General features: G+C 41.0%; 1 protein-coding gene across 2 annotated transcripts in view; it reads left to right on the forward strand.

Moving 5' to 3' along the window:
* The window catches only part of nrp2b (neuropilin 2b), a 72,994-nt gene that overhangs the window by 31,169 nt on the left and 15,790 nt on the right, over positions 1–26,035 (forward strand). For both annotated transcript variants that reach the window (XM_079619496.1, XM_079619497.1), the window contains exons 5-10: positions 493–648; positions 812–981; positions 5,375–5,530; positions 15,469–15,613; positions 17,034–17,383; positions 18,403–18,547. In XM_079619496.1, the coding sequence (XP_079475622.1) occupies positions 493–648; positions 812–981; positions 5,375–5,530; positions 15,469–15,613; positions 17,034–17,383; positions 18,403–18,547 (1,122 nt within the window). The remainder of the gene's footprint in view (positions 1–492; positions 649–811; positions 982–5,374; positions 5,531–15,468; positions 15,614–17,033; positions 17,384–18,402; positions 18,548–26,035) is intronic.

Here is a 26,035-nt window from a genome sequence, read left to right on the forward strand (position 1 = left end):
AGGGAGATTGTAAGCAACTTTTTTTAACATGCAAGATTCACATTCACAGATGGAGTCCTGATCAAATGTATGTACAATAGCCACCTGATTTGATCATCAACACCAAGGCGAGAGAGAGAGTTATTTCTACCTACCGTTCGAAAGCACTTGCAGTATTAAAGCCCTTTCCTCTCCAAAAGAGAAGAAAATCAATGTACTTGATTGATACTAGGCTATTTCACCCATCCGGGACTCTGTGTGTGCGTGTGTGTGTAAGGGTGGAGGATGGATTCATTACTGTGAGACAGCAGCCTCTCCACAGCATTACAGCCTGACCAAACTAAATCACATACATCTGCTGACAGATAAATGTCCCAGAAGTCAGAGAGGTGCTGTTGTATAGGTTGTAGGCACATATAAAGAATAACCAGTCTAGACTTATGTGTGGCCAGCTGGAGCAAAATGAGACCAATTCACATCCCAGCACTGAGAAACCATTTTTGTGTTTTGCAGTGGGACCTCTGATTGGACGACATTGCGGTACCAAAATCCCCTCTGAAATACAGTCGTCCACTGGTATCCTCTCTCTGTCCTTTCATACGGACATGGCCGTGGCCAAAGATGGATTCTCTGCCCGCTACAACATGACCCTCAAGGAGGTCAATGACAGTATGTGATCTTTTTTTCTTTCTACTTTGAAGAAAGCTTTTGAAATGTGAAAACTTGGTTGGCTAGTAACAAAGAAACAAACTACATTGAAGCTGTTTAAGAGGGTGTCTTTATAAAACGGACTACATTTGAGGACATTCTGAGAAATCTCTGTGTTCCTCAGATTTCCATTGCAGTAATGCTCTTGGCATGGAGACGGGCAAGATCAGCGATGACCAGATCTCTGCATCGTCCAGCTTCTATGATGGCCGATGGTCTCCAAGACAGGCTCGACTTAACTTTGAAGACAACGCATGGACGCCCAATGAGGACAGCAACAAAGAATATATCCAGGTTAGGTTTCCTCTCTTTCACACGCACATTTATGTCTTCTGCACATCAACACAAGGGAGAGATGATACACAGGGCAACTTTTTAAGCAACGTTGCTGGACAATCTTGCCGAGCGATTGTTGTTTGGGCACTTTCCCATTGAAAATGGGCAATACATTTCTATCTGGATCATTTAGATCGGCCGTGGGCCCTGTGTCTCATCTGGTTGCCTGTTAATGGCAACATTGCTCAAAAAGTTGCCCTGTGTATCAACAGCTTAAAGTGTGTATGTCAGGTTAAATTTTTTTTTTAGATATATTAAATAAGGTTTAGATGTCTGAGTGAAAATGTAATTATCATTAAAATTATTACTGTAACTGCCCTACAATAAGCTTTATAGCCATTTCTGTCAAGATCATATTTTTAAAACGCAGCTGAGCTGTGACGTCATATGAGGGAGACGTGCCAACAAAGTTCTATTCAAGTATGGAGAGTTTTGAGTCTGAGGAGATGCAAAATCCCCCTCAAACCTATACGATGGCCCACAGCCATACAATTTTGAGCCTCCCAGGCGGGAGACAGATGAGGAGCCAAACAGAAATGTAAATAATTCATATCGAAGAAACATAAATATCTGGTGTGAAGAGAACCAGTGGAGAGTTGGTCAGGTGTCTGGTAAGTATAGGCGTAACGGTATGTATTCGTATTGAACCGAAACGGTACGGGTGTCACGGTTCAGTGCATGAATATACACGGAGAATACACAGTATAAAAATAAATTAAACTCACGTGCAAATTAATTAATGCGGAACTACTGTTAGATACGCGGGTTATTTAGGGACACCTAATCTGTAGCTCCGCCTTAGCTCTGAAGCTCCGTGGCTATAATGAACAGGCTGCGATCGATGTCAATATTGCAATCAATGCTGGAATTTGTTGGTTGGTTGGTGTGTGTGAGAGAGAGAGAGGGAGAGGGAGAGAGAGGGGCGCGGGCGCGATCGACGTGCTTCTACTACAGTAGCATACACCGTAGGCACCGCATCAGCTGCCAGTCTCACTCGGGTTTTAAATCCCATTTTATAACTCATGAGATCTCCAACCGCGTAGTCCTTCTCCGTGAAATGGGCGCTGCAAATGACCGAAGTCTTGGATACCGAAGCAGCACTGAAGTCAGCGCGTTTGGTCCGAACAAAGTTGACCCAGGCACGGAACAGTGGACTCTGTGACCGGTTTTAACGGTGTTTTTGCACCCAGCACAAACGCAGTAATTCACCATCGTGAAAATACGCCTGCGTATACTAACGACCTAACTTAAATAACTAACTAAATAACTAAATAAATGTCCTAATCACTAATTCTCTCGCTCTATCGCTCGTGCAATTATCAACACAGCTCAGCGAGCGGGGGAGACGTCTCCCTCATATGACGTCAAACGATTCGTTTGGAATGAGGAGCAGTTTTAAGGGAGGACTGAAAATAACTAACTTTTTCATCTTATATTCTGCCTTTAGGAATCGAAAAACATACAAAACAATACATCAACTTGTCAAACGTGTATTTCCCCTCACTATTTTGTGTTAATCAAAATTAAAAATTTAACCTGACATACACACTTTAAGGAACAAGTTCCCGTCTTATTTACAATCTCGAAAAGGCTTGTGAATGGACAGACAGATTTAAGATTCCAGATTCTGGCAGAGTGTCGCTCGGGTTAGGTGCTCACACCAGGCCTTTAGAATGAGACTGATTACTTTTGGTGTTCCTTTAAGTGGTGTGTCGTATTTGTGTCAGGATGCTGCTGAATTGTGGGCTTCTGGTAGAGCTCACAGCTGTTGTGTTGTGTTAATACCTGACATCACTCCCTCGCTCTCAGGGTCCGCGGCCCAGACATCCATCTTGACAAACAGCTGTCGTAAATGCCAACATGCCCGAGGACCATACTTCACCTCAGACGCCTCTACTCTGCTGTGTGTGTGTGTGTGTTCAGAGTGAGAGGCGTCATTATGTTTTAGATGTGTACATGCATTTGAGATTCGAGTATCATTGATATTAATCAAAATCATCCAGGGTAAATGAACTGATCAAGGTACCTTAAAGGAATGCTCTGGGCGTAATACAAGCTATCTGTTGTGGAAAGCATCTGAGGCATGATGTGCCACAGCAAGGCACTTGCAAGTTGCAGCCCATAGAGTGGTGCAGGTATGGCGAAGTCTAATTCGCAGCTGGTTCCTTCGAGATTTTCAATTTAAGTGTAAAATAAAGCCTGTGGTAAACAACTTGACGATACTTTGACGTTTTGTTCTACAATGTAAACTGCACATTCTCACACTCCAATCTGTCTTATTTTTACTTATTAAAAGAAAATATGTGTTTTCGCTATGGGTGTGTGTAATTTACATTGTAGAAATAAAAACGTCAAAGTATAGCCTATGTTTACCACAGGCTTTATTTTACACATAAAAATTATAAACCCCCATAGGAAAATCTCGAAGGAAGAACCCAGGACTTCTGAGTTCTGATGTCATACCTGCACCACTCTATTGTTAAAAAATAAATATAATAGTCACAAAAGGCTGTACGTATTATTTCTTTTTATTTTATTTTTTATTTTATTTTTTGCCAAAAAATAATTAAAACAGTAAGGCACTTGCAGTTTTGGGCTAAATGTTATGCTCTATTCTATTCTATTATTGTATTCTATTATTATATTCTATATTCTATTCTATGATATGATATATTATATTATATTATATTATATTATATTATATTAAAATAGGACTATTGAGATCATTCACTGACCTTGCTTGTGCAAATTTATATATTTTTTTTTAGCTCAATATTATGACCATGTAAAGCTGGTAAAACTGATAACTTTTGCATAACACTGCTCCAATAAAACTTTTCTGAGGGATGACATAACATTGTCTTCTGTGGTAATCAACATGATTCCACAGATGCTGATGAGAGAGTTTAACTTGTATTGAACCCAGAACATCTCTTTAACATCTCATCACATCTTCTTGCGTGCCATTTTCCCATTGTTTCTCTCCCTCTCTTTTTATTACTATTCATCAGGGACTCACTTCTCAGACGTGGTAGGCTGCCTCTCTCCGTCTCCCTCTCCTCTCTCTCTCTCTCTCTCTCTCTCTCTCTCTCTCTCTCTCTCTCTCTCTCTCTCTCTCTCGTTCTGGTCTCTGGGCGAATGCAGGGGTTGATGATGCACAGCCTGCTCTGATGGTAACAGCCACTTGATTGATGAGGGTCCTTTCCTAGGAATAAATAGTTAGCAGCAGTCCTGGGTTCTATTGATTTTTTTGTCTAGGTGTGTTTCTCCGTGGCCCTAAGCAGCTTTACAGAAGGCACTATATGTGTGTGTGCTTGTATCTGTGTGTGAAAGCCACACCTGTCTCACTGACAGATAACAAACGCTGCAGTTTTCCCGCTCATGTTCGGATGACATCCCGCTGAGCAGGGAGAGCCGAGGATCATGGGTAACAGCCCTCCTCTAGGACGGGAGCTGAATGCCTGATTAAAGACCTCACTGCGGTAGAGGCGGACGGGCAGAGATGCGGCTCTCGCACCGCAATCATCATCATCATCATCATCGCGGGGGGGTCCGGAGGGCAAGGGAGGGTGATAATCTGTGTGGAGAGAGGGAGACTTGAATGAAGGTGGTTAGTATCGATCAGAGCTCAGGTGATTGATCTTAAGGCTCTGATAACACCTTCGCTGCCGCCCATGATCTGCAGGGAGGGGATGCTTCATATTCCCAAAGCTCTATCTATCTTTCAGCTCTTCCCTCTATCTCATCCCTCTCTCTGCAAGGAAGCTTATCTCCCTCCCATCACTCTTTCATCATCCCGTTTTTAGCGCGGATTGCTTAGAAAACAACAGCTAAATTAAAACATTTTGTACAAATGTACATTTTTATTTCAGATTTTATGTTAAATTATATCAATTAATACACTGACTTAATTTTAAAGACACAAAATAAAACGAAATAAACTGAAATTATAAAACACTGGAAAAACTAAAACTAAAACTAAAGACAACTTAATTAAAAGTACAAACAAAAAAGTTTTAATAAAATAAAAACAAATTAAAAATTGTCTCATATTAAGGGTTAGGGTTTTGTTTGAGTCTTTTATTCTAAGCTTGAAGCTCTTCAAGTGACAAGCGTTTCATCTGTCCACACTAGTCGTGAAGCTGCTGAGTGACGTGACACAATCAATCCGAAGTCATATGAAGAAGAGATCTCATTTGAGATCTCATTTTGGACCAATGAGATCTCACGGTGGGCGGGACTACTCAGTTCACGCAAAAATAGAAACAAAATGTCCTGTCACAGTTATTTAGGACAAATCCCTTAATCACAAAAGAGATTTGATTACATTTTTGCGTTTTTTCCTCCTCAGGTGGACCTGCACTTTCTGAAGGTCCTGACGGGCATCGCCACCCAGGGTGCCGTCTCCAAAGAGACACACAAGACCTACTTCGTCACCAGCTTTAAGCTGGAGGTCAGCACTAATGGAGAGGACTGGATGATCTACCGCTACGGCAAGAATCACAAGGTACAATCACGTGGCAATGGTTTGAGAATGTGTGAAAGATTAAACAGTCAGTTGTTCTCTCTATTCCTGTGTTGGTTATCTATCAGAAATATGTGAAGTACTGTCACATGCGCTATGTGTGTGAGACTCAGAGAACGAGAAAAGAACTGATAACATGATTTAGTTTTACCTGTATTCTAACCAGTGTATAGTTGCAGTGGTGGGTTAGCTGAAGTGCTGGTGTTCCCCTCAAACTTATTAACTAGCTTAACTCAAGACTTCCACAGCATAAACCAGCCTGAACCAGCATGGAAGTTCATGCCAATGTTCTTCATGGCTGCGTCTTTATATATTCAGGCTGATGGGGAGAAATTACACAGGACTCCATTACCCAGAAACCGAGTGAACACACAGATTTGAAGGCTTGAGTGAAAGGAAAATAGAAGGGAGGTCAGAAAAAGATGAGAGTGTAAAACTAATCGTCCCGTGTGGTACATGCCTCTAATCTTAATTTATTAACAAATCCCCTGGAAATCCTGTATGGAGTTGATTGCATGACAGGGGAACATGTGAAAGCTCTGATGTTAGTGTGATGGTTTTGGAAAAAGCTGTAAAAAACATCAGCTGCCACTGAGAATAACCTCCCGGATACAACCCTGGGCACCACCAACTGGCGTTAGGGTCTTTAGTCCTGGACCCCCTGCTGGAATAGCCTCTGGCTTTAATCTTCCCGAACATCTCTCAGCTCAGTCCTCCCTTAATGTGCTCTATGTTTTTACGGCTTTGGTTTCAGTTGGGCTAAGCTTTGTTAAGAAGTCTCGCTGTGTCGGAATGGGAGATTCACGCCTTATGGGAGACGTGACAGATCAGTGTCCATTTAGAAATTGTACTATTAAATAATGTACTATTTATTCATATGCCTGGAAGAAATGTATTTTTTGTGTCAGCAGCTATCTAGCAAGATGCCTGTCATGCAGACTGAATGCGCTCAGGCATGGCTTTTTTTAATATCGCCAAATACCAAAATATAGATTAACAGGAAATAGTGTGTCGGCGTTGAAATGAAAATGTAAATTTGCAATACTTAAACAGTTTTGCATGTGAGTGTCATGAAAGCGGACTCAGAGTCAGACAGGTTATTATTTTTCATGGCTGTGTGTTGATCATTAGGTTTGATAGCACCACAGCAGGCTCTAATCGGTCTCAAATGATGGTGGTGTGTGTGTGTCCCTGGTCCAGAGGACACTGACAGATTGTGTGTGTTTACGGACAAACAGGAAGAGCTGCTGAAGAGATCACTGTAGGCTGGTGGCTGATAGTCTCATTGTAAGTGTGTGTGGTGTAAGTGTGTTATCAGCAGACCTGGGCTTCATTTCTTCTCAAACCGCTGTGGCGGTTCTTTCTGTTCACTACTAGATTACCTGCAGCACACTCATTCAGTCACTGCTAAATCAGATCTGATAAGATGATCACACACACACACACGAACATAGCTCTGCAAAAAGCTACATACTGTATACAGTATAGGCAGGTACAGTACGAGACAGCATTGTAACATCATAAAGGACTGAAATGAAACACACTCAACAATTATTATTTTGATTTTTTTTTCATGCTGCTAAGCTAACTACTAAAACACGAATGAGCTCATACATCCCATTTTTAATTAGCTTGAACATTTTACATGTATACTTTTTAGTATTTAATGTAATATAAGTACACTATCATTCAAATGTTTTGGGTCAGTTAGATTTTTTTTTAAAGAAATTAATACTTTTATTCAGCATGGACACATTCAATTCATCAGTAAAGACATCTATAAAGACAGTAAAGACTACAAATTACAAAATGTTTCAAATTCAAGTTAACACTGTTCTTTTGAACTTTCAATTAATCAAATAATATATTGATAATGAAGACTGATAATGATGAGAAATGTGTCTTAAGCAGATCAGCATATTAGATTAATTTCTGAAGGATCATGTGACACTGAAGACTCGAGTAATGATGCTGAAAATTCAGCTTTGCCATCATAGAAATAATAGACTTTTTGACAAATTTGACCCCAAAATTTGAATGCACTGCATTATGGGATTGCCACCTCTGTGAAGGACACATACAATGCTGCCTTAGAATTTGGCCAAAAACTACACATCTTGGAAGACAACATATGTATGCATATTTATACCTTTTGGAACAGGTATAAATATGCAGAAATGTTTTAACTGGGAGGGCAGCTATAATGCCGTCAAATACTGTCTAGCTGTTTTGAAGCAGGGCTACAAATTCATTTCTCTTTCATTGGAAACCTAGCACAGCACACACAAACACAGAAACATATGCATATAGCCAATCCCACATTTCCACACATTTCCTCCTGAGACTGTATCTGATAAAGCCATCAATGCAATGACAGAACTATTTTCTCAAACATACTGTTTCAAATTGCAAGGAGGTCGAAAGGTCTCAATCCTATTTCCACTGGTGGGGATAATGAGTGTGTCCCTCATGTAAGGTCCCACACATGCTCCTGGTCAGCATGGCCGTTTTAAGCAGCCTGGTCATTGGCCGAGATCATTATGAAGGTCTGGTAAATACCTTGCTTATTTAACAATACCATCAAGGGGTTTATATAGGGAGAGAGAGCATATGGTATGTGTGTTAACGTGTAAAATCCTGAGGCGAAGAAGCAGAGAGCGATGTCATGGGAGATGACATCAACTCGGACTTCAAAACGGCAGACTGACAGATCCGTCCGTCTCTGTGAATTCCTCCGCTTCACATGGAGCGCGTGGATAATGGAAGACCGCTGCCAGATCCCAGGAGGAATCCGCTGTTCTTCGGGAGCGTACCACTGAGGGTCTAACCTTTAGTGATGTCATAGACTAGAGAATAGATGCTCTTTGAGTCGAGTCGTCTGCATGAAGCACAGGCAGAATGTGTGACGGAAGGTGTGCAGTGAACTGAGGAAACCGTTTCACACATACTCAAAGAAAAATACACAGTTACCTGTCTTTAGTGGGGTCGTGTAAATGTGGTTTTCATTCACTGTGACAAATGGTGGTTTTAGAGGAAGCATTTACACCTCTGAGGGTCATAAAATATATCATCTGTTCTTCCAATTACTGCGTGTACTGATTCCAAGTTGACTTAAAGCAGCAGTGTGTCATTTCTACGCTGTTAGTTACACCAAAATAGAAGCAGAATTGCAAATAAATTATGCACATTTCCAAACAAGTTTCCCAAAGACTCCCTGATTCCCCTGACAAAAAATCAATAGGTTTTTCCCATTGGCTTTTGGAAAATAACCAACTAAAGTTTATGATTCTTACACGTTTTGCTCATGTTTTGAAGCTTAAAAAAGTTGCCAAAAGCAAAAGTTAGCCTATAAACGAACTTCACCATACACCTTCCAACAACTCTTTTAGTCTTCATTTAAAGTTGGAAAGTTTGAGTTACAATAATTTGCTAGAGTTTGATTATAAACACAACTTTTATATTCCTGTTTAGCCACTTGTTGACAACCACATTTTCAAGACACGTAAAAGCTTACAAAATCACGAGTGGGTTATTATTACTAATGTATTTATTTTAATAGAAAACAATATACAAATATCTGAAGCTTTTGTTAACCACTGACCTTATTTCAGGCATTTAACCTAAAACCCATTAATGAAGAAAAAAAAAACATTGATTATGAGAGGATGGAACCATAAGTGCAAGAACGCTTATTTCCGGATTTTAGGATGAAGATAAGATCAAATGAAAATGGGCTCTTTACTTAGTTGTTTGTGTACATGAAGCCGGGATAGGAGAAAGTGTTGTAACAGAAATTTCCAGTGTTTTTTTCTGAAACACAGTGGGAAGGTAAAGCGAGGAGGGAGGGTTTCCACATTCCAATCTCTCCAACTCAATCTCACATGCAGACTGGGAATTAAGAGGAAAGCAGGAACCAAACCAACATTCAACACTTTTCCCCTCCGAACAGGATTTACTCTGTACATTGTAATCCACAAGATGAGCTTCTACGCTAAATTAGTTTTTTTTGGAGGGATTTTAATGTTTTATATTAGCATGTTAAATCACATACGTTTTTGATTCATGCTTAGTATTCGTCAAAGATATATCACAGGTATTTAAAATTCATAACCTATCACAAGCCTTTCTAGACAATAAACAGCTCCACTCATATGTCATATGGCAATCAGTGAATGGCACCAACACAGCAAATTTGGCCTCGGGTATCTGAGCCCCTCATTGCTGTGCCACCAGCAGACTATCAGTCAAAACCATCTATGACAGCAGAGTATATACAGCCAAGGGCCGTCAGGGACCCTGAGCCAGCACACAGGCACACATACCTCATCTAAAGCTCTTTTAAACTTTCTAATTCTTGTATAATTATTCTACATGCAGTTTTTTCTCATATTAATCTATAAAGACTAGATGGAATATTTGTACGTATAAAGAAATTTGTCTCAGGATTTTTTTTTTTCTGTCGGTTTCTCCTCTTCTGAGGCTGAACCTGCACTGGCCTGAAGCCAACTGGAGCCCGGCTGCTCTGTCAACATCTTCATCTCGGCCGTGAAGGTGTGGGAGAGAGCAGGAGAAGGGCAAGAGAGAGAGAGAGTAATGACTCGAGCAGATCTGTGAACGTTGACCACATTTCCCAGCGGTCACATCAGTCTGAGGGAAAAAGAAAAGTGTGGCAGCGAGCCAATGCAAAGCAGCGAGAGATGGAGAGAACGAAAGACAAAAAGACAGACAGGGGGAAAGATGGACAGGGCGGGGAACACGGCACCTTTTTCAGCCTCGCGAGACCCCAGTGCGGTCGTGTGGCTTTCTGTAACCCAGCCTGAGCGGTCAGGCATTGTGGGAGAGCGTGTCCACTTTTATGCGACCATAAATTCTCTCTTTCGCTATTATATTAACAGTGACAACATCTCAGAGGAGGTGTGTGTGTGTGAGGTTTCACTTTGGGAGGTTTTTATTATTTCAGTAGGCTGCCCTTGTGCCAGACATTTGAATAATTCAAACACATTTTTTTAGGAACTACTCACTATAGGAACCTGCCCTGTTGCCCCCCACCGAGGACCCCATTTCACCTCATGAATATTCCCGCGCGATATACACGGTTTCCTGCGCTGATGAATTTCTAAGGAGTTCTTTCGATATAACTACTCCTAGACTGTCAGACGTAATTTTTCAATAATTCATACAAAAGTTAATCTACATCCGCCCTCATTGATCTGTGTCTGTGTCTGTGTCTGTGTGTGTGTGTGTGTGTGTGTGTGTGTGTGTGTGTGTGTGTGTGTGTGTGTGTGTGTGTGTGTGTGTGTGTGTGTGTGTGTGTGTGTGTGTGTGTGTGTGTGTGTGTGTGTGTGTGTGTGTGTGTGTGTGTGTGTGTGTGTGTGTGTGTGTGTGTGTGTGTGTCAACAGATTCCTGTTTTTCCACAGATATATGGAACAATCCTTTTGCGTAAACAGGAAAAACACATACCGGTATAAGATTTTTTTGCATGACTTGCATTTAAAAAAAAATGTATGTCTATGTTTTGTGTCAGACTTGGTGTTCGTCAAGAACATTGAATCATGGCCACCAGTGGCATGAGAATATTCTGAAAGAGAATATTAGTTTATATATTTATTTAGATGCTTATTTTAGAACTGTTGTAGCATATTAGAAGTCCCTTGCATCTTCACGACGTACAGTATTACAATAACCATTCCTCATAGTCTCAGCCTGATTTATTTAGTTATAAGTTGTGCTCCTAAAGTGTGGCGTGTAACTCACAGGACTGTGCAAATGAACGAGTTTAATTGTGTGATATATTAATAGAGCAGGGCAGACCAGTTTTTACTTTGAAATTTTTTTGAAAATCGTGTGTTTGTCAAAGAGTACTTCTGGATGGGATTCAGAACGACGATCAAAACACCGATGGAGTAGATCGAGTCCATCAACACCCCCAAAGATTCACAGTCCTATAGCTCGTCCTGGGTCGACATTTCATTCATTAACATTAGGCAGTTTTGATTTATATACTGTTTAATGTTGATGATCGCGTTATTTCAAAATATGCATATGTTTACTGTACATATGATATCACTTGTTTCTGCTTCTTTTTCACCTGTGTTTTGATCAGGAGATTCAGTACTCTTTCAGAAGATGTGTAATAGCGCCCCCTACCGTATAACAGTGAAAACACTGAAAGCCAGATAATTCTGTCAATGGTAGGAAAGCGCTGTCGGTTAAAGAGTTAAATATTAAAAGCGCATTCAGCAGTTGATTAGCTAGCGATTAAGTACTGATACCACAATGGTGTTAGATGTAGAAATGGTGATTTCACCAAATGCAACATGACAAGTTTAGAGTTTGTCAAGTTTAGGCTTACAATCCAGGGTTAGGTGCTTCAACATCTGTGCTATTCACATATCATTTCTCTCTGATTTTAGGGATGAGTTATGGGTATAGGGTTAGGGGAAGGGATAGGGTTAGGATTACATTTTCGTACAGGAATGCTGTTCCAGGATCAACAAAATATGTTGATTAGGAACATGTCTTGTACTTTGCAAAATCATGGTGACCTGTTAAATGCTAAGTCTATCGACATGGATCTGTTTGATTGTCTCAGCTTGAGTTTTGTATAAATATCACAGATACTAGTAAGTTTTAAAGAGCGTCTACACAATATTTAATTCCCTTACCCATCCGACAACAACAAAAATCAACTTGGCCATCACTACTTATAGGATTTTCTCCGTCATCAAAACTGCTCCAACTCGTGTATCAACAGAGGCGGCAGTCAATGAGATTGAGGATTTTCTATGACGTTTAGTTCTACACTTCCCAGATCCTTATTGTCTATGTTTTTAATATCGTTTGTATCAAAATTTGGCTAGTTTGATAATGCTTTCATCTGCCAATAAGAGTACTCTCAGCTTTGTTTAACACATTCAACTATGTGTAAATACCCTCTGCATAATAGTATAGCAGAAAAAACGGTCTGCTTGTATCTAGCACCAAATATACTCAGAAGAACCGCACTCACATACAAAACATCATCACCTGAGACAGACAACACATACCTGCTACTCCCCACAGACTGCATGCTGGGAAACACTAGCAGCCGTGCCGGAGGGAACGTGATATAAGTAACGTACGCAAATGCATGATTCATGAAAGTAATTTAGCATAAACCTTCCGATGACGGCAGTGTCCATTTGTTATGTCTCTGGCTACAGGCATGCCTGCACACACAGAGAGTGCATCAATCAAAGATTACGCTGCATAGTGAGAGAGAGAAACAACGGAAAAACGACAGTGTTAGGGCAAAAAATAGAGGGAACGTGTGCGAGGGTGGGCTTGTATCAGTAGACGGCCCGTGACAGCAGGGTTGACAGCAGTTCTCCTGTTTCGGTGTGTGGGAGTCTGTCATTACCAGCACCTGTGTGTCTGTCAACACAAAACCAGTCAGAGGCCATTGTAGCTCAGGGATGCAAAGAAAACATTAGCAGGTGAGCGCGTGTGTGGGAAAAAGTGAAGGGGAACAACAAACGTATAGTTTCATATCGCGTTTGGCTAGAAGCAGTATTGGACTCCACCTCCGCTATGGATTGACTGCTGCTGTCAGAATCCGAGACTTTGTCATTTCTGTCATTCCTCTCGCTTCCCCTTTTCCTCTGTCTTAGAGGACCAGTGGGAAATCACCGTTCTTCAGCTTCATCTCAGCCTGCTCCCTAACGTCCTCGCAGTAATTGGACTGCTCAATCCTGTTATGCCTTTTAGTTTCCTCTGTGCTTTTTGATCATTTTGGCATCTTCATGGTGAATACTCTTTTCTTAGTGCTTGGAATTTTATCCATAATGACCAGTGTTCCTTCTGTCCCAAATCCCATGTGATATACATCTGTTCATCTGTAGTGTCGCGGCTCTTAGTTTTCTGCTGGTTTGGATTAAACAGGCTGGCTAATCAGAAGCCAGGAAAGGGAGCCGGTAAACAACAGTAAACTAACATTTTTAAACAAGACTATTTTTGTTTTTGCCTAAGTCTGGTTAGAAAAGTAATACCAAAACCACATGATGCTTGATGTAACTATAGTGTGGGGGGAGGGTACAGATATATATTAAAATATAAGTTTCATATATTAATAAATATTTTAATAGTATATAAAAAATACAAAAAAAATACAACTGCAATGAGTATGGCTCCGGAATATTTCATATTTCAGAGGCTTCTTGATCTAGCTGCGTTTGTTTTTTTCAGAAGTGCTGGGTGTGTGTTAAGTTATGTCAGTGAATCGTGAGAAATAGGGCTCTCCCACACACAAAAGAGGTGATATATTACACACTGCTTGCCCCCAGTCGTCACACACACATACACACACACACCACTTGGCTCTCACATACTGTGCTGAGTTGAAAAACTTCAGAGGCAGTGAAGAGGGAAAGGTCACACACTCCATCATGAGGTCATTTAAACAAAAGCAGATTTCTGCGATGCATGTCTGCGTCTTCCTACTGACAGCTTTACACACTCACGTTTTCTTCTAAAGCATCTCTCTCCTCACACACACTTTTTCCCAAGGTTTCACTCGTCTTCTATCTATCTATCTATCTATCTATCTATCTATCTATCTATCTATCTATCTATCTATCTATCTATCTATCTATCTATCTATCTATCTATCTATCTATCTATCTATCTATCTAGTCTCCTGAGTTATTGTATTATTTTTCAATATTGTGATTGAATCTTTCGCATTGTTAATATTTTATTAGTTTTATAAATATTGCCACATATAAATGTTTCATTTACCAAAAGATGGCAGGTATATTTGTTGCAATCTGTGAGTTATGATGAAAAATGTGAAAAATTGAACAATTGCCCCAGGTCTCCACTGTTTTTAACTAAACATATGCACAATGATTAATGACCACAGGTCTTCAGTTCATAGTTTCCTACTTGTATTTTATGATATATTGAGGTGATTTACCAAAGGTCGGAAGGTTTTTTTTCTTCTCATTTTTCTAATCCGCCTTTAATCTCCTCCTTCACTCTCCGCACAAGCCAGTAGGACGGACCTGACCCAGGCCAGCTGGCCCGGAGGTCATTGGATCCTGAGATGGGTCAGGTCCTTAGGGTTCAGGCTTTGTTTTTTGTGTGTGCAGTGGAGCAGGACTCGCCCTCTTCTGGTCCTTCTACTCTTTCCTACTTCCTATCTCTGGAGACAAAGAACCTGACGGAGCCTCACGTCTCTGAGGACGAAGGAGAGATGGAGATTTTTTATCAGAGCTTGTCATCTTGTCCACCCTCACCATCCCAAGATGCAGTGCCTGAAGCATATGGCATTTTCTATGATACCCTATGAACTGCCTGCTGAAATACTAACCATCTGACATACTGATGTAAACAATGACAACGCCCAAAAACACGTGGTAGCGCCTGGTTTTATGTCTTTATGTGACAACATTCAAGCCCATAGATTGACAACGGATTTTTCAAACACACTCCACACTTTCTCACCCATGTCTGTGGTCTGTAACTCATTCTGGAGGAAACAGCATTTCAAGTTTGAATTTACGATGCTAACATGTGCGTAGTCATTGGTGTGTGTATTTTGACAGTGATTAAGGTCACAATCTCACTTGACCCCAGTAAAGAAGCTCTTACTGTGTGAGCGTTTGTGCTTGTTTGTGAGGTTAGTTTGTTTTGAATGAGTGGCCTCAGCCAAACCACCTCCTGAATAGTTATAACTCTCTCTCTCTCTCTCTCTCTCTCTCTCTCTCTCTCTCTCTCTCTCTCTCTCTCTCTCTCTCTCTCTCTCTCTCTCTCTCTCTCTCTCTCTCTCTCTCTCTCTCTCTCTCTCTCTCTCTCTCTCTCTCTCTCTCTCTCTCTCTCTCTCTCTCTCTCTCTCTCTCTCTCTCTCTCTCTCTCTCTCTCTCCTTCCTTCCTTCCTTAGGTTTTCCATGCAAACGCAGACCCCTCAGAGGTGGTCCTGAACCGGATCCCTCAGCCCGTCTTAGCACGGTTTGTCCGCATCCGACCTCAGGCATGGAAGAATGGAATCGCTTTACGCTTCGAACTTTATGGCTGTCAAATCACGGGTCAGTAAAACTCACACCACACAACTTTTTCCCAAGTCTATACACAATCTGAAATGTTTCACCAGCCCTTAAGGGAACTGATTTGTAGTCATTAACTTTTAGAATTGACTAAACATTGTTATAATATAGTATTAAAATACAGTATACCTATGACAGATAGATGGATGGATGGATGGATGGATGGATGGATGGATGGATGGATGGATGGATGGATGGATGGATGGATGGATGGATGGATGGATAGATAGATAGATAGATAGATAGATAGATAGATAGATAGATAGATAGATAGATAGATAGATAGATAGATAGATAGATAGATAGATAGATAGATAGATAGATAGATAGATAGATAGATAGATAGATAGATAGATAGTGTGTCGTGAACTTTCGTACGCAGCAGGCCCACAGATACAGCACGTGACAAATCTTGTTCCAGACGCCCACTGTGTCCCTGTCAAGTGAACTCAGATGTGTATTTATCAGAGCTCTTTAGGGTCCTGATTGAGTTTGGTTATTTATGGAGATGGGGAGATAGCAGTCACCTAATTCTGTTAGCATGTCCTGCAGCAGAAGAAGGAGGTGAGCTGCTTTTGCACTGATGTTATCAGAGACATCACACTCCATCATTACGCTATTAAACAGTGATTCGTTCCTATTTTCGTCGACACTGAGCAGGACAAATGCGCTTTTAGAGACGGGGTCTTTTTCAACACTGACACAAACGACGTACGGACACGACACTGGCCTCCATATTAGACCTGCTGCAGTCCCGCGGGGGCCGTTGTCCCTCGGGCATCCAGCCCAGAACATGCTTCTCTCAGTGATGCTTGTCGCTGCCCTTCCTGTCTTTCCCACAAAAGAGTGATGCTCGGCTCGCGGGATATCCGGCACTGCCAAGCCTATAAAGATGCCTGTGAAGCCATCGATCACATTCGTGCCGCTAGCCACGATCTGTGTTTTACTGCTCTTTCTGTCAGGAGTGTGGGTGTACCTCTGGGTGTAATTCAACTGAGATTGTTAGGATGGGCTTGAACCAGATGCCCCAGCCTGTTTTCCTGTTCTTTTGTTCTGTGTTTAAGCCATAGGCCAAAATCAATCATTTATTTCTGGTAGCTTTTGTATTTGTGGCGGTTGAGCCAGAGAATGGCTGTTTTGGGCTGAGTGGGTTTGCTTTTAACTCTGTTGAGGTAACCCTAACAAACCTGGAACACGAAATTCTTCCTGTAATAAATCCTACACACAAACACCCACTCCTTAGACCCAGAAAAACACACCCGCACATGCTCTGTTTATTTATTATTTACTCCTAAGGCCTCTCTCATGACATAACAACATGAAACATTGATCTCTCCAGCCTTAAAATGTCAATTCCCCTTTGCTTCACCATAACTCATCTTCTTGTCCATCCTCCGTTCAGACGCTCCATGCTCCGAGATGCAGGGAATGCTCTCCGGCCTCCTGCCAGACTCTCAAATCTCAGCCTCCTCCATGAGGGACATCCACGGGGCCACGGGTGCCGCCCGGCTGGTGGCCAGCCGCTCAGGATGGTTCCCCAGTCCCGCGCAGCCCGTGGCCGGTGAAGAATGGCTGCAGGTGGACCTGGGAGTCCCCAAAACCGTACGGGGAATTATCACGCAAGGGGCCCGCGGGGTGGACGGCAGCACCAGCGCCGAGAACCGGGCCTTCGTACGGAAGTATAAACTGTCCCACAGCTTGAATGGAAAAGACTGGAGCTACATCATCGACTCCAAGACCAATTTCCCAAAGGTGAGAACTAAACCGGATTTTTTAATGCTATCACAACAATCAAGTTTTTTCTGGTTGATGAAACTAAGGATGGGAATTTCGTTATCATGGGTCAGAAAATGAGCAAATGAGAGCTGGGTCTGATTTACAGTGTTTATTTAATTATAATTATTATTTATTATAATACTGCTTCCAAACTATGGTCTATTAATCCGTTGAGAAAACAGGTTAAAGCAGAGTTCCTCAGTGTTCCTGCCCTGTAGAGTTTACTTTTAACCCTAGTCAAACACACCTGAACAAGCTAATCAAAGTATTCAGGGTTAATAGAAAATTGCAGATGGGTGAGTTTGATCAGGGTAAACTGCAGGACAGTTGCCCTCCAGGGCTGGATTTGAGGAACCTTGGGTTAAAGAGTTAAAGTGATAATTAGTTAAAGTGAAACATAGTTTTTAACTGGTCCAGTCTGGGTCGGGTTGGTCTAGATCAGGATTGCTGAGTTTAGTTCAAACTCAACCATTTGAGGAACACTGGTCTAGATGGTTGATCAGCTGGGTGAACCTGGGTTTGACCTGGTAGTCCATTTTAGTCAAGAGCTGGTTAAGTCAGTTAGGCTTTATTGGACCCATCTTAAGCATTGTATATTCTGCTTTTTTCAGCAGAGGACTGAAGTGAAAAATTTAACTGGAGTTGAATTAGGTTAATTAGTTAATCGTGCTAATTTAAATATCGTGGGTCGTTGAAAAGGCTACAGTAATGAACAGTTCACCAGAATCAGATTATTAACAGGCTTACTTCATTCTTTCCTGCTCATCTCAGCGACTCAGCATTTCACTTCTAGATTCCCAATCTCCCACTCTGAGAGCAGAATTCAATTATGCTGCAAGCTTTGATAACATTCCAGTGAAATCATCCACGGTTGTGTTAATTAAAACCTGAGCTGCAGAGCTGCGTCAGAGACTTTCTCAAAAACAGAGAATATCCACTAGCTTTCCTCTGTCACACAGCTGCGCTAAAGTGCCTTTGTGATTCTGCTCCACCAGATTTTTGAGGGCAACACACACTACGACACTCCAGAGATCCGTCGCTTCGAGGAGATTGTGGCCCAGTTTATCCGGGTGTATCCTGAGAGGTGGTCGCCCGCCGGCATCGGAATGAGACTGGAGATACTGGGTTGTGACTTGCCAGGTACGACCTGTGTTTTTATTTTATTGTATTTTTTTATTTTTTTATTTTATTGTTTCGTTTTGGTTTTCATTAGTTCTGTGACTTTAGACAACACAAAGCAGATTAATAATAATCACGATAAACTCTTCATCCGCTGAGTAATAAAGTTCATTAGCCTAGCTGCAGGCTGTTTACATTACCTGTAGCAACTTCACATTAATGAATAATAAAAAAATGATGTGCGGCCGGTCACAGATGTGTGCATTTATTGGCTATTGGCAGCAACTTCAACAGGGTTTATCCATCCAGATTTTTAAAGTCAGAATTATCAGTTTTAATTCAAAATAAACACACCGCCTCCAGCTACAGCAGTAGAAAGAAAACCACTCTGTCACTTCCATCTTTGCTCTCTGTCCCCGATGTCCTTCATATATCCTCCTCCTGAATCTTTTACCTGTCACAGCGTGACGATCAGCCAAAAGGACACTCGACTGCTCCCTCCGGACCTGGCCTGGGCTTTATAAAGCGGCAGGCCGAGGGGCAGTAATCGACGGGCTGTCTTCATGGCTCTGTGTCTGCAGGAACGCCGGGGGCGAAGGAGCATTAGAGGAGTTGCTAGAAAGGACGATGTGGGTGGAGGCCAGGGGAAGCCTCAGGGCTGAGTGCCCAGGTTTATTAGCATGGCAAGAGTGCAGGAGGAAGAAGGCATGATGAAAAGTCAGACAGAGAGCCGGTGCTGGCTCAGGGTTAGTTGGTGGCACTTTGCAGGCAGAAGATGAGATCCGGGCTGAAAGCTTCATGTGTCATCGGCGGCGCTTGGTGCGATACTGGCACAGGTTTACAGAGCCTATGGGCCATAAATGAATGAGAGCGAAAGATCAAGAGAGAGGGAAAGTGACGATAATCAAAGCGGAAGAAAGAAATGAGGGATGGATCAAAGCCAGTGAGTTAATGAGTGACGAAAAATAGACTGACGGCCGATTGTGTTTGTGTACACACGGTTATGTTTGCGTGAGGGAATGCGATGACAGTGCGCCGAGGCTCCGCAGCGCACAACTGCGCACCAGATGTTCGAGACACAGGGGGCTCAATCTACCCCACTCACTGTTGAAACTACAGCCCCAGTTCCTAATCTCCACAGTAAATCTAATCACATACAGATCCCGAGACACACAAACACACTTGAGTTATATACACTCGCATGTGACTTTGAATTTTGTGTATTTTCCTTTAGTATTATCTTTGTTTCCGCTCATACGCACAACGTTATGGCTGTTTCGTTTCTTACCATCTGTTAAGCACATCCACAGTCATCCATACCAGTACCGGTCCTCAAATGAGCCGTTTGACAACCAAAAAAACATATAGACCTGACATATAGAGTGTTTTGTGTTGACATTTTTTACACTATGACTTTGGACATGTCACAAAGCAGATTAGTTATAATCATGATAATCAATTCATCCGGTGAGTAATAAAGTTCATTAGCCTAGCTGTAGGCTGTTTACATTGCCTGTAGCAACGTTATATGCAAATGATGTGCGGTCACAGGTGTGTGTATTCATTGGATATTGGCAGCAACTTCAATGTGGCTCATCCTGTTAGATTTTACAGTCAGAATTTAATTGAAAATAATAAACACACCGCCCCCAGCTACAGCAGTGTTACATATACTTACATGTGACTTTGATTTGTGTGTATTTTCCTTTTGTACTTCGTTTCCGTGCATAAGCCCCAACATTATGGCTGTTTCGTTTCCTACCATCTGTTAAGCACCTCCACGGTGATCACCAGTGCCGGTCCTCAAAGGAGCTGTTTGACAACAAAAAACATACAGACCTGCGGTTTGAGTGAGATTGTCCTAATTCGGCGCTCCAAAGCAAACTGTACTTTTGTAAATTGTGGTTGTTTGCAGCTGTGGAGCGAGGGTGAGTGACTCAGGGGCCGGGGCGGCTGTTGTTCTGATTTTGAGCGGCCGTGGGGATTCGCGGAAAGAGAGAGACGTTAAATATTCACAGGGCTACATCAGTCTCACTTCACTGCACAGAGATGTTTACGCCAATCACACACATCTGCCACCGCGTTCATAGTCGTCTACTGACTGAACACACACATGCGCACATTTAATTTCATATAAAGAGAGATTATTAGAAGTTATTATTACACGGTGCTCTGGAATGCTTGATTCGGATTGGTCGATTGTGACATTCTGCGGTCAAGTATTTTTATATAATGACTGCATAGCTGTATAATTGACTATTGTCCCCAGCAAACAGTTTCTCTCGTATCATTCCACAGTCTCTTTCTTCTCACATGCTAAAGTAATTTAGACTCAAATTAATATTACTGTCCATTTATTTGGTAAGGAGCCTTGTCATAAGCAGGATAATGTCAAGTCATATACTCTGTGTCGTAGTTCTGATCACCCGGACAGGGGTTATTTGATTATAATGACAATCTGACTATAAATATAGATTACATACATATATCATACTACTTCTGCATACTGTACAAACTCACACAAACCAAGGTCAAACATTCCTGGAGTTCTTCTGAGCTGCGGCTAAGCTACGATTTTGTCCCCAAATCCCATCACTCTCCCAGAGGAAGGAAATTTGGAGTGAGGGACACAAGGAGAGAAATAATGAATTGATGAATAAATAAACAGAGGCGTGGCAGACAGACCTTGTGTGAGCAAGACCGTGAAAGACACACAGAGGGACTTTAGATATTTCAATCAGGCACCCTTGTCTATTATTCATTACTGGACTCAACGTCAAGCCAAAGGTTCCTTCTCTGAGAGAGAGAAAGAGAGAGAAAGAGAAAGAGAGAGAGAAGGAGAGAGAGAAAGAGAGAGAGAAGGAGGGAGGACAGTGACCTCTGCTGGGTGCAGTGCATCTCAAAATTGAAGAAGCTGGAGGGAGACGCTTTTAACACAGCATGCAACCCTTTGAGACTAGGCTCGGCTAAACTTCTCTCCCGCTCAGGCCGAGTGAAGGTGCTGAGATTCAGGAGCACAGGGTTACTGCAGTTCACATCAGACAGTAAGACTTCAAACAACAGCTGTGAATGGAATGGCTACAGTGACTGGAGGCTAACTGCCTTTGCCAAGAAGTACAAAAATCAGCAATTATTAGTTCACATATATCAAAAGTGAAGGGTTGGGGGAGGGGGGATTATATATTCATTACAGTTCAAAAGTTTTGGGTCTGTATTTTTTCATGTTTTTCAAAAAAATTAAGTATCTTATGTTCACTACATTAATTTAATCAAAAACAGTAATATTGTGAAATATTATTACACGAATCGCCAAATATGATTACAATTGAAAATAACTGTTTTCTATTTGAAATAAATTGTCAAATATCATTTATTCATGTCAAAGTTGAATTTTCAGCATCATTACTCATTTTCAGCATCATTACATTAGATTTGCTGCTCTAGAAACATTTATTATTATTTTCAATGTTGAAAACAGTTGTGTACAACTTTTTTTCAGGATTCTTCAATGAATAGAAAGCTTAAAAGAACAGCATTTATTTGATATAGAATCTTTTGTAACATGATATATGTCGCTAACTCACTGATCACTCTCAGATGTGCGGGCGGGGCCTGTGGCTGTCCGTCAAGGGAACAGTGGGTGTGGTTTAGGACACAGCGTTCCACTCTTCGTTCCTTGCAGCTGGAGATGCGATGGAAAATAGTTTCCTGTTCTTATCATCTTTGACAAGGAGAGTGTAATCATTTCTCTCTAGCTCGACCTTATTCTCTCGCCAAAACCGAGGGTCTCCCTCACCATCTTTCAATGCTATTTCTCTATCAGGATGGATGCATGTGAGCTGTGAGCTGAAGGACAAACGCTCCCCTGATCTAGTTGAATTGGCGCTTTGAAGTTATCATCCACATGTTTCTGTTTAGTGTATTCCCCCTACACAACTCGTGTTTGCACACAGGCATTTACCCACAAAGCCCACATGTCATTCTTCATATCCTCCCAGTGTAAATATTTAGGTTGATCTCCACTCATCCCCTCCTCTTTTTCCATACTGCACATCTTCCCTGCTCTTTATTATAAAATAATACCTACTTCAGTCTTTGTACAGTACAGCTCTCCTACTGGAAACTGAATGAAAATTCTGTCAAAGCCTATATGACTTTCTTTCTTCTGCAGAACACAAATGAAGATATTTTGAAGAATATTTTTTTAGCTGTTCTTGTCCAAGCAATGACAGTCAATTGAGTCCAAAACAATACTGGACCCCTTTGACTTTCATTGTACAGATAAAAAATAAAAAATAAAATAGAATATCATCTTTTTGTGTTCTGCATAAGAAATAAAGAAATGCATGTCTGGAACGACATGACTGTGAGCAAATGATGACAGAGTTCCCAACATACTCTCATGGCAATTCATAACTATTTTATGTTTTGGTGAATTAGTGGCAAATTCATATGAAGCTGTTCTTTTTTGTATGATCTTTTTGTATGAAGTTTGGGGTGGACCTTCATGCTTAGTTTTTTCTTCATTTTCTTTTTTCAAAAAACCATACGGTTTCATATACGAATCAAATATATTAATTCATTTGAAATCGCCAACTTGTAGAATAGCTACTTTTTCCTCATGAGATTGGGTTGGAATTTAAATTTTTGTGTTCACGATCTCTTGAGATTTTCTGAAATGCTAAATGACGTCCTGGTCTGTTTGGTCTGTTTAACGTGATTAATAACAACTGCTATATGGATATTTAATGAGCCAATCAATATGAAGGTTTACGATTGGTTATATACAACCCGCCATAGCATTCTAGCCATGGTTAAGTGCAGTGTATAAACGTAAAAACTGTTTTGAAGAGATTTGAAATGTTTGTGATAAGCATTCACTCTCCCTCAAGCCGGTTGAAGATTGTTTTTTGAAATCGCCGTTGTTGTTTTTGAAGCAGGGTTCTCAGAGGACATCTGATGTGAATATGACCACTGAATATTTCTAGGCATGTGAAGCATAGATATCTATCTCCTGGAGATGATTTGTTGGTTTAACTGAGCTCGTGATGAAAGTCCTTATCAGAGGCCAAGCACAGGCCTGCCTGAACTCAGTATGTATCTGTGCGTTTGTATTTGGGGAATTTACTAGCTGAGATATAACACGATAAACCTTCTGTTACTTTCTGTGTTCAAAAGACACAGAGACAAAAGCTTTAATTAGTTCAGTGCCGCTGGAAAATGGCTTTGTTTTTGAATTCTGGAGGCCAAAAGCCTCGTCTTTCAAGTTGGAAATGTTTAATTAGGTTGCCTTTGAATAAGCATCAGTGATTAAGTGTGCGTTTTTGTGTGTGTGTGCATGTTTGGAGCATGCTTACTATTTCGTTTAATGTGGTTGTGTACATAACACATTGTTATAATTCGCCACATCAGCTTTGATGATCACTTTCACAGTTGCTGATCCGGTCTGACTCCTGTTCTTTGTTTGTTACTCCACGCAATCTCCCAAACACACATCAGTCTTTGTTTTTCCTTGCTATGCAGTCTCTGCTCAAGATCTCAGTCAGGCGCTGAAGTACAGCCGGTCTGCCTGCCAGGGGCACATTTACTCCAAGGCTTTCTATGTAATTGAACATTTTTTTCCATCTTGCTATGAAAACGCTGAGTCAGAGATTGCCAAGGCTCAGCGGGGCCCATGAGGCTGGAAACAGGGCTAACTCCGCTCTGTGCCCTGAATACAGAGGTTAAAAACAAGGTAATCCTTCAGGGTGAGGAGGAGTGACCCCAAAACTAGCCCTTGCTTGTAAACATCTGGTCTGTCTTTGAGACTTGTAAACATTTCGTGGCCTTAATGTGTTATCAGGCTGTGGAGGAAATCTCAGGCAACGCCCAGAGAGTTCTGGGATCCAGATCAATTGGCTGCATCAATAGAGCTTTAGAGCATATTGGAAATCTATTGCCGTGTCTTGCTCTGATCCATAGCTGGAGCTTCAGGTATAGGGAGGAATTAGCTGCATATTTCACATAGGGTATATAGAAAACACATTAAGGGAAATACCTGGTGTCAGTTTAAAAATAATTGTAAATAATGTTGAATATGGTTGAACATAAGCTAATTGACAGGTAAATGAAAAGACTAAATGTAAATTGAATGAGCCGATGATACGATGATGAACCACTTGTGCTCATGTTGGCTCATTTTGACCTCCCTGTTAACTCCTTTAACAGAAACATATATATATATATATATTTTTTTTTTTTAAAGAAATTAATACTTTTACTCTGCAAGGATGCATTAAAATTATTAAAAGCGAGTAAAAGTTTGTAATGGTATATCATTAGATTTCAACTTATATATTTGACCCTGGATCATAAAACCAGTCACAAGTCACACGGTTGTGGCAATAGCCAACAAAACATTGTAAGGGTCAAAATTATAGATTTTTCTTTTATGCCAAAAATCATTAGGATATTAAGTAAAGATCATGTTCCATGAAGATATTTTGTAAATTTCGTACCGTAAATATATAAAACATTTATTTTCGTGTGTGAATTTTGAATCATAAAAATAAAATAAACTTTACCATTTATTAAAATAAAATAAAAAGCTATTTTAAATTGTAAAAATATTTCTCAATATTACTGTTTTACTGTATTTTTGATCAAATAAATGCAGCCTTAAAAAACATAATTAAAAAAAACGTTACAAAAATTGTAGTGCACATTAAACAGGACGGGAGGGTGTCCTACTTCATGTATGTGAGGCTAAAGAAAGAAAGGTGTGTTACCTGACAGAGTTCTCAGTTCCCAGGAGGTTAATTGCATTTGTAAAGGGCAGAAAATTAATAGAGTTTAATGTCAGAAGCCGCCAGCTGGTGCATCCCTTTCATGTACGCACCCGCTTATAGAAATTAATAACATATTAATATTACAGTAGGCCTCTCCTTTTCATGTTGTGCTAAAGTGTCTACGTGATTAGTGTTACGCCACTCACGTATTTGCCAATTAAGCAGGGAATTGTTAAGAGTAATGACATTAATGACTTTAAGAGCTGACAATCATTACTCATTTACGCCTCGTTGTCTCTAAATCTTCCTTCGCTTGATCCCCCGCAGGGAACGAAGAGAGATGCAACGGCTGATTTAACATTTTCCGTCATAACAAATTATCACCGCAGAAACCATGTAAGAGCGCTGTTGCAATTGTTTTGTTGCTGTCTGGCCTGTGTTTTGGCCAAAACTCACGTCACTTATAGACGAGAGACGTGGAGAGAAAGAAGAGAAATAAAGCTTAAGAAGTCAACTACTGTATGTTGCGGTGTAGAAATGAACGCGAGCAAAAGACAGTCTTTGGAAGTCTTGTGTTGTGACTCATGGAAAATAGCTGTGGCAGCAATGGTTTCACTTTTAAATGCATTGTGGGTAACTGGTACAGTAACTGCAGTTGTCTGAGGTGAAATGGCAGTGGTGATGAAGCTATCATCTAGAGAATATGCTCTCTCTCTCTCTCTCTCTCTCTCTCTCTATTAGA

The sequence above is a fragment of the Phoxinus phoxinus genome (genome assembly GCF_949152265.1).
Source record: "Phoxinus phoxinus genome assembly, chromosome: 7".
NCBI lineage: Eukaryota > Metazoa > Chordata > Actinopteri > Cypriniformes > Leuciscidae > Phoxinus > Phoxinus phoxinus.